Source organism: Urocampus carinirostris, chromosome 7, assembly GCF_059441175.1.
Source record: "Urocampus carinirostris isolate Australia breed hairy pipefish chromosome 7, RoL_Ucar_1.0, whole genome shotgun sequence".
NCBI classification, from domain to species: Eukaryota; Metazoa; Chordata; class Actinopteri; order Syngnathiformes; family Syngnathidae; genus Urocampus; species Urocampus carinirostris.
In genome coordinates this window covers 17,549,046-17,561,125 of record NC_142355.1, presented here as the reverse complement: position 1 = coordinate 17,561,125, position 12,080 = coordinate 17,549,046, and the positions used below count along the sequence as shown (strand labels likewise).

General features: G+C 39.9%; 1 protein-coding gene across 2 annotated transcripts in view; it reads left to right on the top strand.

Moving 5' to 3' along the window:
* Positions 1–12,080, top strand: part of znf423 (zinc finger protein 423) — a 202,600-nt gene that overhangs the window by 23,883 nt on the left and 166,637 nt on the right. For both annotated transcript variants that reach the window (XM_088339933.1, XM_088339932.1), the window contains exon 2: positions 335–397. In XM_088339933.1, the coding sequence (XP_088196059.1) occupies positions 335–397 (63 nt within the window). The remainder of the gene's footprint in view (positions 1–334; positions 398–12,080) is intronic.

Genomic DNA, 12,080 nt, shown 5'->3' with positions numbered 1-12,080 from the left:
CAGTAAGTAGCTCCCGATACTTCAAGAAACAACTAGCGCGTCTTTCTAGCTTCACCCAGCGTAAGGATACTTCACTATTTCTGTATTGGACGGAACTCCTTTAACACACAAGTTCACAAACCCATAACTGCTTTGCTGCAGAAAAAAACAAACGATTGTTGGGGAAGGCAAAGAAGCCACTCATTTTCTTTAATATGTTACAGTCCTGCGGTTTCGCGATTTGAGTCTTGGTTTTGGCCTCACTAGCAGAATTTTCTGTGCCCTTTAGTTTACAAGAAGGTATTTTACTCAATGCTCACTACACACTCATTCCAATTCCTTATTTCCTTCACAGCGCTAGAAGAAGGAGAATCCTCAGAGCGGGGAAGCACTTTGGAGGATTCGGCTATCCAGCAAGGTCAGTGCATACGAACGCACACGTTCACTTTAATGCATGCTGGCTAAAGGTAAGATCTTGGGGCTCAACCTGGCCAGAACAAAAAATGTCAATCATTTAGCCAGGCCGGCCCCTGCTTCACAGCATGCTCCTCCTTTTTCTGAAGTGATTATTTAAAAGACTGCTTTTTACCTCTACCTGAGTAACATTTTTCTGAAGTAACAGTACTTTTACGTGGGCAACACAGTTAGGTGCCAAAGTTATATTATTCAGTATATATTATTCATTATTTGTGTCGCGTTAGAAGGTGTGCCGCTTCCTCTTTCCCCCTCAGATTTCATTTCTGCTTCTCACCAATCGTACAAGCTTTACAAACATTTCTTTCTCCTTTTCAGCTGCGTATTTCAATTTTTGTATCTTGTAATCTGCAGAATACGATTCTTTTTTTTTTTTTGGTGCCATTTCTTTTAGTTACATTATGGTCCACTTTGACGAAATGCGCACTGAGAGTCTTCTTTTTGGCGCTGCACTCTGAAGTGCACACTTGATTTGAGGGGCCTTAACCTGAACCCAAAGCTGAGAACCTCAGCCGTAGTGCGCACTTAAACACTGAAACGCACTCTTGGGCGCCGATGTATGCACGACACCGAAGTAAAGCTTTTGGTTTACTTCGGGCTGAGTCCTTTAAATCAAGTTAATCGTTTAGGTACGGGCTGGTTCGGGCTTCTATAACCGTGGGCCTGGTCGGGTCGGGCTGGAAATTTTAGGCTCGATCTTACCCCTAATGCAGACCCACTGATTTAGATACCTGTTCCACAAACGCATCCATTTGTAATTTCCATCCCATATGCTTTATAAAGTCCTCTGGGATACTGTGGGAGCGAGAGGAGCTGAGAGATAGCAAACATAGCAAGGATTAGAAAGCAAGTGCCGTTGAAGCTACTAAGAAGGATAAAAAAAGCTAAGCAGAGAAACGAGATTTGAAAGAAGCACATTAAGTAGTAGAAAGAGACGGCAGACTTGCTGGTCTCTGGTGAAAGACTGAATGGAAAGAGATATGACAAAGGAGACGTGGAGAGCAAGACAGCGGAGATTTGTGTGCTCTTTCATAGCTCTCTGTTGCATGGTGATATCCTGGGAGGGAGTCTGAGCGATGGGACACTTTTTATTGTCTCTTTAGGACAATTGGATTTAGTTTTTAACTTGTGTTCTAACTGGCTAAGTAGTTCCAACCGTTTCTAAACATCCCGCTGTATTTTTTAGTGATGTAAAGTGACACACATATGTTAAGATATTACAGTTTTTCATATTTAGCTTGCAGTAATAATGAATATGACAAATTAGTGGAAGTCCCCCCTATCCAAATCAAGCGTCCCCTCTCTTTCCTTTCGTTTGTGCTTAGCAAAGATGAAATCCTCGAATTCCCTAAATGCCGGAAAAAACAGTCGGACTACCGTAGGTGTTTGCCAGCTGTGGCTACTTTTTACAGCCTATCAGAGAACAGTTAAAACACTTCCTCTGACTGCAGCCCAGCAGGGAAATAAGATACTGCTGAACGTGGTAAATACAGAGTTATCGCTCTCCCCGCTTCTTCGTGTGCCGTCTCCCGTTCTGCTCTACCGGGATGCAAGTATAGGAAAGTATGACCCCCGGGGGGAGGCTGTGACGTACCAAAGCCTCCCATCCTGGCGCTTGACGCCCTCCCTTCCTTTTCACTCAGACTTGAGCTAACGGTCCTCCAGGGCCAGCTATGCGGGTCCATGTCTACGTTTGTGTTTCAGGGGGTGCTGACTGAGGTCCTGGGTGGCTCACAAGAACTGCTGTGTGTGTCAGTTCCTGCAGGAAGCTTAAGTCCCTTGAAACGCTCACATGCACACACACACACACACACACACACACACACACACACACACACACACACACACACACACACACACACACACACACACCTCTTTGCCATCTCACAGTCTTTCCCCCTTAAAAAAAACACACCAAAAAAACGGTCCCTTTTTGCCTTATTCAGCCACTATTAGGTTTCATATTGTATGGATGGCCCCCCTATCCCACATAATTTCTAACAGTTGCTTTTCGTCTCTCGTTTTATTCTTGGCCGTTTCTTTTGGATTTTTTCCTAGACCGGTTAGGAATGCATCCGGATATTTAGAAGATATACCTTGATTTGTTGACTCCTAGGGAGCAGTGTTGGGCGCGTTACTAGTTACTTCATTTAAATAGTAATTGTGTAACCCCCAAATTACTGACACTCAAAAGTAGTGCTCTGAAAGTTATTTTTCTAATTACAAATTACCGTATACACCCACATTAAAGGTGATCCCCTAAAACAGTGTAAAAATAGCCTCTTGATTAAATAAATGAAAGAAAATGTGTACACCAACCTGTGGAAGCGGCGAGACCTTTTCATATTTTGTGGCTTGTGCAATCTTTGGAGCTTTCAAATTTATACAGCCGAGACACTCCATATACATTTTGTCTTTTGTCTTCAAACCACTCAAATATTTTATTCTTATTTTTTGGGTAATGGTCAACATGTTTATTGTTTCCTCCAAACATGTTTTATTGTTAAATAAAATTGTAAATATAAACATGTCCACCCTTCTTACATATTGAATGCAGTGTTGTGTTGCTGGGAGATCTTCATGTACGAAGAATGAACCGTCGAAGAATAGTAGACATTTTATTTCATTATCTGCTTTTAAAAAGTAACGGGGCACCTTATAATGACAGTTGAGTTAAAACATTTCATTAATAAAACTTAACGGTATTCGTTGCAGCAAAAAGTAGTTGGGTTCCAGAAACGTCTTCATTGGTAACGCGTTACTCCCAACACTGCTAGGGAGTGAGTGAGGACAGATTGGAGAAATACAATGTACCTCCCCATCCTGCTATTAAATTTACAAGCTTCCACCCCCTCTCCCTCTTTCTGTTTCTCCCTTGCTTTCCTTGGAAAATGTGTGTTGAGTTTGGAAAGACCCACGGGAGAGAAGGCATTGGGAGGTAGGAGAGTGACTCGGAAGGGAATTGCATCAAGACAGACTTTTCTTTCCCAACTCCTACTTCTCCTGCTTTCCTTTGTTCCATTGCCATTTCCTCTTCTTCCGCAGTGGACCAGTCAGAGGCCAAAGGTGCCCTGCCATCGTCACTGCCTCCTTCCCAATCTGGCCCTTTTCCACGTCAGTGGGACAGAATGTCCTTAGTTCTCACTCCTTGTCACCTTACTTGCTCATTGTACTAAAATGAGGACATGAGGGCATAAAAAACAAAGTCATTTGGTCATGTTTGGGTCCAAGACAACCACCATACTTTAGTGCACACTTGATATTACGCTTGGAGAACCCTTTAGGTCACATGCGGAAGCAGTCAATGAGTCATCGTGGAAAAGGTTTTTCAGCTTCCCAAGCTGTATGCAAGAGACGAGGACCTATTGCTGTATTATTGCTCGCTTACAGCTGGAGTAGTCTCCATACTTTGGTGACTGGAAAATGAAAAGCCAAAACCCCAAGACTTTTATACCCTTTTCATACATTTTTTTAAAAGTCAATTCGTCTGCCCTGGATTAAATCTTTTGTATTTTATCCTCACTGACTTACAGTAGCTGACTTAAAAAATGACAACAGAAATTGATAAGTTAATGAATAAGAAACTTAAAATAAGGAGAGAAAATATCAAAATATTTTGAACTTTGATAAATACCATAGCCTCAGATAAGAATCTATCCGTTCAAAAGGTCTTCCACTAAGCCCTTTTTTATATTGAATATCCTAGGTTACAGAAGCAGATCCGTACAAAATAATGTAGAAGTCCAAAAACAGCAAAATGTTTGGCAGAAAACATCAATGATGCAAACGATTAGTAATAGTCTAAACAACAAACAAGAGTAATTTTTGTAGACAATGGGATGCTTTGGATCCTTCACACCCTTGTTCTGCCCATATTGTTGACACCCGCAGTTTTTCTGTCGTTGTCAACCTCATATCATTAGAATATCGTAATTTACACAGCTTTCCAAGTTGTCTAAAACCAGAAGATACAGAAAAAACGGGGACATTGAGGTGAGAATGGATAGAGGAGGGACAAATAGGATGAGATAAATGTAATAACGCCTGATGCTAGTTCTTTGTGAAGGCCCCAAAGAAGGACACTGGCCATCGTTTCCTCTCCCTCTCTCTTGCTCTTGTTTCTGCTTTCCTATCCGTCTCTTGTTGCCTCTCTCTCGAGGTCCATAATGTAGTTTTAATTTCCCAAGGCTATACCACAGGAAAACAGTTCCTGTGTGCGCCTGTGTATTGTGTGTCAACGATTATTGGCTGCTTGCAACAATGCAATGGCTTTTCATCCGTATTGCAGCATTTAACCCTTTTGTCATCTCTGTCCATGGAATGGACGATGTGTTTACCAAAACTCAAACGTAAACTGCAATCACCCTGTTTGCCAGTAAACTTCAATTTCGAAATCTAGCGTGTGTTTGTGAACCCTTGGTCTCAGTGTGACCATTTTCTACCTTACTTCCGTGACGTGAGGGACTCTTTCATCATGTTGTTTCCAGTGTTGGGTGCAGCGCTCCCTTGCCACAGCAGCTCCCCTGAGGCCCACTGGTACGCCCATGCAAGCAAATGCATATGCGGGTTTGCAGCCATGTGCATTCTTGTGGGTCAGAGGAGGGAAGCAGGGGGGATTTATTGTGAAAACACAGATACAAGTATTGGTAGGGGAAATGAGATGGGGTGGGTTGCAGAGAGGAAGATGTGAGGAGCAATGGCTTCTAAATATAGCGTAACACACACACACTCTTTACACACGCAAAAAAACACTAATAGGGTGTAGGCTGGGTTGTGTCCTGCAGCACCTGTTCAGCTGTATCGTGTGTTTCAATGTGTTTTTAAGGGCACTCAAGGTGCCCACCGTTTTGTATTTTTGACATACTGAAATTGAGTGTTTGCATACATTTGTTTAACTTCTCATTTATTTAACTGCATTTGTACTCCCTTTCTAATTTAAGTTTGTTGTGTTCTGTGTTTCCAACATAATTCTGTTGGATCGCGGTGAGTGGTCTGGGGGTGTGCCTGGGGGTGACCCCCCCAGCCTCTCCCTCCTTGTTTAGCAAACAAAAACACTCATATTAACCAAACGTGAGTGAGAGGACAAATATTATATAAATATAAAAAAATGAATAAACCCTGGCAGCAAACCAGAGTCGTTCAATTTTGTGTGAAAAAACCTGGGTGTTGAGGCCAAACAATTTTCTTTTAAAAAAAAAACGCAAAAAAAGAAAAATCAGATTGAAATTTCAGATATTGGGACAAGTACAAGCACTCTATTTCAAACTCTCATCATGATATCCTGTTCAGTATGTATTTGGGGAGGTTGTACAGAACTTCTGTGTGCCTGATAAGTTTATAGTTTAATAGACACTCAAAATAAGGAGAAAAGACTCCAATGAATTTTGAACTTGCAAGAAGAACAGGAGAGAACTGTCAAAGAAACCCTCACAAAGCCAAATTCCAAATCTGAAAGTGGTCCCCTGAGCCCTTTCCTTTTATTAAATCTTATTAAATTATAGGTTACAGAAGCAGATCCGCCATAAAGGGTGTGGAATATCAAGGAACAGCAATTTTATTGGCCTATAGTGACAATGATTTAAACGATGCATGATAGTGGAAATAACGAACAACAGTGAGGGATAATAGTCAAAATAATGAACAAGCATCCAATGCAATTTCATTTGCAGGTTTCCAATATTAAAAACAGAATAAACTTATTAGGGCCCAATTTGAACAAAACAAAAAACAAAAGCATATATATATATATATATATATATATATAAAACCACCAGGAAACTACAGCTGATTTCATACCGGATTGAATCCGGCCTGCAATATCAGCATTGTATCTGAAGTAAAAATTGTATAAAAAGATGTAAGACCACTACATTTTAAGCTGCTTTGAATTCAATGTGATTGAATATGAAGAGTTAGGGCGCAAACTCAGGCCTTTCTATTTATTATATGTTCGGTTCTTATTGCTGATACCCGATGTTGGACAATAGTTCATATTCTGAAAAAATGTCTCTTATAATTACAATGGTACGGAAAAATTATGCCTCATCATAGGCATCATATCGTAAATTAATTAATCATTAATTGACATGGCTTAAGCCTCATCTTCAGAAGGTTGACATGTTTCGCTGACATGTTCTTACTATGGATGTCAGAATGACAGTTCTACGGGCGTAGCTTGTCTACACAGCACTGATTTAACACGACTTACATTCTGGGTTTTGCAGGAGAATGCCGCTGAGTCCCTCAGGATTAAGGCATGTGACACTTTTCATCCTCTGGTTTGCTCTTGCAAGCTTGTACTAGACTTTTTTATTACTAGTTATACTTCTATTACTTATATACTATTACTACTCCTGCCAACCACTCATGTTTGCCGAATGATTGGGGTTTGCTCTTAAGTTTTCACTAGTTTTTTTCCTAGTTTCTTCCATTAACCACTCATTTCTGTCCCTCACTGGTTTTTACACCCGGTGACAAGTCCTTTCAGTAGTTGAAATATTTTTTGGTTTGTTTTTTTAACTCAAGCCAAACACAATCTGTTTGGGGCAAACATAAGTATGATCTTTCTGGATTACAGTATTGCGACTCATTCACAAAACAGATTATTTGTATGAATCGTTCATGTGTTATATTTAATACTTCTATTAAGGAAATAAATAGTAAGGTATGTCTTTAGAAATATTTTATTATAGAGCTTTTTGTTTTTTTTAGCCAGCTATTTTATGTTTCAACATTACTACTTGGTATCAGTGACCAGTCAAGTTGAGTATTCATAATATTATCTATGTGGAAAAACTAAAAGGGAAAAAAAATGAATGGATGCAATACGTCTTTGAGTTTTCCTTTTTGTTGTGTTAAAGACTAGTTGAATTCTACCAAGTAAAAATATGCCAGTGCAAACATATCAGTGACAAAGACAAACTTTAGTTTTTTTATTTCATTTCCAATTTTCAATTTTACTCTAGTTGTGCTATCAAATCAGAGGTGACTTCTGCTGGCTATGCTATTAAGGGAAAATATTATCTATTAGAATAATCATATTGCATCAGTCAGATCAAAATAGTCTTATTAAACACATAGTTTAGCTTTTTCTTTTTAAGGATTAGAACATCACTGAAATAAGATCTCCTGGTACTGTGTACAAATATAAAGTCTTTTTTCAGCTTGCGTGTGATGCATATTATGTGACATTGGTTGCATGTGTCTGAAGACTCATCAAAAACATCCATGGGCAACAGGGCGGAGGTTTGATTTGAACATCACAGCATGTTGTTGGTGGCCCCGCCGAAGGGGCTCGCTGCAGTCAGGGGCTTGTGAATTCGACTACAGTGATGATGTGGAGCAGAATGAAAGCCTTGTGTCGCGGCTGTTTGCTTTCGAAACATTCTGCTGGAAGCTCCACACAGACTTTTCCACACCTTTTGATGCCCCTTTAAGGTTTGTGCAGACGTGCGCATGTGTATGTAGGTGTTTTATGTACACTTGGCCCGTAGAAATTCATCTCCCTCGGGCAGCTGTGTGCAAGTCAGGCCAAAGTAGTACTTTCTGGTTGCCAAATCTTACACATAAGTAACCCGCCTTTGCTCTTTGCGGGGTTTTGATATATTTTATTCTCATTTAAGACTCCTTGCTTTGGGACTACCTTTTAGTATATTTCTGCTCAAGAAGATATCCCAGTTCATTAGTTCCCCAGGTGATTGTTGGTACTGACTGTGGCTATGTCCATGACATAAAAAAGGACACTTACAGAAAAATACCTATGCCCAAAAAAAAGTACACCCAAGAGGTGAGAAAAGGTGAAAGCGGAGCTACAGTACAACAAAAAAATGGAACATAATCTATTAATTGACATATCTGAGTTTTTCATAGTAACATTTGAAATTTAGGATAAACCTGAATGGCTGTGTGTCAGAGCATCACCCGCATTGAGATGCAAAACCGTTTGTGGATGGCATTTCCCATTTTGGCAGGGTCATTCACCTCTAAAGTGCCCTCCCTTATTGCTTGTAAATTATTTTAATTATGGCCAAACTTGTTCTGGCCTGATCGAGTACAATGTCTTTCTGGGAAAGCTGTTAAGTCAGGAAAATGAAAAATGCAAAATCTGCTTTTTTTAGGAAGTTTTGAAATCTGGGGTAACCTACCTGACTGCCTGTAAAAAAATATGTTGATATTCAATGTTCTGGCTTGGAAGAGGGGAATGTCTTTCTAGAAAAAAAAATCTTAGTAAACCTAAAAGTTTTGAGGCAACTCTTTTGAGCATATTTTCAAATTTAGGTCAACCCCTCTAACTGTTTGCAAGACATTGTGTTGAAATTGAAAGCTGTTCTGGTCTGGAAGAAGAGAATCTCTTTCCGGAACAACTGCTGAGTCCATTTTTTAGGCCATTTTCACCTCTAGAGTCACCTAGCTTATGAAAGGATTGTCATTCAGGCCAAACTTGTTATAGCCTCGGAGAGTAAAACCTTTTTCTGGGAAAAATTGATCAGTCAACAAAAACAAAAGTGCTGAGTTTGCTTTATTGGGGTATTTATCACATCTAGGGTAACCTACCCGACTGCCTGTGAACGGTGGTGGTCATACCTAAATTCCTTCTCGCTTTGCCTGGTGCACAGACACAAAAACAAACAGATATACATACTTAAATTCCTAACAAAAACATGATCACCACCCTCGCTTTGCTCACGGGTGATTACAAGGTCTAAAAAGAACACAGTCTTAAAACTACTCATTATTGTGGTATTTTGGCCATTTTGCTACTCGCTGTCCACGTAAAATAACATCAAAGTGGCCCAGGGTCAATTTACGTCATTTCTGAACTGGAACTTAACAAACTACACTTATTGTAAGCAGAATTAGCACCAAATTTGGTGGTTTGGGATCGGGGTTTTCTTATTAGTAAGCTTTATATGAGCACAAATATGCACAATTTGATCAAGCATCTTATCATTTACCACATACCTTTGTGAACACACACGCGTTTGCACGGGCCTAACGAGTGGTGATTAGTGGGTCTCAGCTGGGCGGGGTTAGAATGAGCAACATCACTCTGCACTGTGGACTCTGCTAATTCACTTCTCTTTATCTAATTACCCCGGGTGTACACAAACACACGCATGCATGCGCACATCAGTGATACTCAACGCACACACACTCACCACATGTATCGTTCTTGCAGATATGCAAAGTGACCTAATTATTCCTGAGGTGTCACTTTGCATATTTATATTTGTACCTGTTGTTAAACAACCATTGTCCTCAAATTACTCAGGCTGATGATTACAACCTGGAATATTACTTATTACTTTTCCTCTTGGGGATGCTGTCAGACATGCATGTAAACATTGTTGTCGTTTTTTTTTGTAACAATCTCATATAATTCAATTACACATGTCCTAAGTTCAAACAATGATTGAAACCACAAAAAGAATTTGTTTTTGAATTAATCAGTTTATTTTATTCCATTACAGTCACTAGGCACCCATTTTATAGTAATTTTTTTTTTGTTGCATGACTAATAACACTCATAGCTGTTACCATGACAACATTTTATCAAACAGTAGATACATTTGTGGAATATCAACAATCTCAAAGGTCATATTAATTTAGCTTACATAATCATTTGTGCAATTGATACACTTGGGTTGTGTTTGGGCATTCGGTTTATGTGAATGTGTTTTATCGTTTGTGGCATTGTCTGTGATCAGAAGTACTGAAATTATTTTCTTGAGACAATTCTTGCCTGTGTTTTTTGGTTTATATGTTGGAGCCTGCAGCATGGCGGCGTAGTGGTTAGCGCATGTCCGGCACAGTTCTGAGGTCATGAGATCGAATCTCCTGTGTGGAGTTTGGATGTTCCCCAGTGCTTGCCTGGGTTTCCTCCGGGCACTCCGGTTTCCTCCCACATTCCAAAAACATGCATGTTAGGTTAATTGGCCGGTCCAAATTGTCCCTAGGTGTGAATGAGTGAGTTATCTGTCCCTGTGTGCCCTGAGACTGGCAGGTTGTCCCCTGCCCACTGCCCGAGGATTGCTAGGATTGGCTCCAGCACCCCCGCGACCCTACTGAGGATAAGCGGTGCAGATAATGGATGGATGGATGTTGGAGCCTTATGTGCACCTTTTTTTTCAGGGAGTTGAAATTTACACTAAATGTGTATCCTACATCTATTTGTGTGTGACTTCAAGCTGGAGTTAAAGTCGGGCTCCAGAAAAAAAAACTGCCCCACCCGACTTGGCCCTGTTTGCAGGTATATAAGTCCGAACGCGCCTGAACCCGCCCGATTCACTTTAATTGAGGGACTTGGCCCGAAGAAAACCCGAGTTGCGTGCTCCGGCTGAAGTAAGCAGCTTCGCTCGTCCTTCAAATACAGCGTTCACTTCGAAGTGCAGCGCCGAAATGAATGTCGGCGCCTAAGTGTGCATTTTGGCGAAGTGCAGCGAAATAAGAAATGAACGAAACGGCACCAAAAAGAAAATCTAATTCTGCACATTACAAGATGCAAAAAGTGAAATATGCCGGCAAAAAGCAGAAAGAAAGTTTGTAAATATTTTAAGCTACTGGTGAGAAGCGGAATCGACATCTGACGTAAGGAACATACAGGTGAACTTAGGAAGCGGCACATCTTTTACCGTGACATCAAGCACGAGAATTTCTTTGGATTTAGTATTTTGGAGTTCAACTGACAGTTTGGTAAGCATGTTCTTTGGCCCCAACCTGCAGTGCCGAGGTGTGCTGCTCAAGTAAAAGTACTGTGACTTCAGAAAAATATTACTCAACTAAAAGTAAAATGTAGTCGTGCAGATAATTACTTCAGTAAAAGTAGTGCTAGTCTAGAGTTTTGTAGAGCTACCTTTTTAGCATAGAGTAAGTGTCACAAACCTCTTTCAAGCCGAGAGATCCTTTTTGTTACCAATACGCTTAAAGGGCACCCAGTTTGATATGCATTTCTAAAACAACAACTTGTGTTATTACTATGTTGTTACTAAGTTAATACTTGGTTGATTATTGGAATTAGGTTTAAATAGATGCACTCAGATGAACTATTTTTTTCAGAACATGCCCTTATGCGCCTCTGCTGTCCTTATGAAAGAATGTTTTTGTTGAGTATGTTGTACTTGTAGGTCATTAAAAACACTTGATTTTTGCAAGTTTTCGATGTCATTTTCATGCCTGTTTAAATAAGGCATGATTGTTTCCTGATTAAAATGGAATGAAGTTACCTCTTTGGGTACCACAGTTTCTAATCGAGTGTAACACGCAAAACGATTGAGACCAGCGGCTCAACAATAATAATTAGGTATCTTTTTTAACGTTGACAATATCAGCAGTGACTGATGCTGATACCATATTTAGAAACCTGATTTAAAAATATATGTCTCAAAACACATTTTTTCATATGGACTTACCACAATTAAATAATTTCCCCTGAAACTTCATGAAAAATAGAGACACTTTTTAATTTATGTAGTTTGTTGTTCTTGTTTGGACAATACTAGCATTAGGTACCGTCACAAGTAACTAAGGCTTCTATTAGTTCTCTAACATTTCAGATTCTTGTATATGTCATGCACTTCTTGTGCTACATGAAAAAGACTAACGTGTATATTGGTTTATAACACACACTC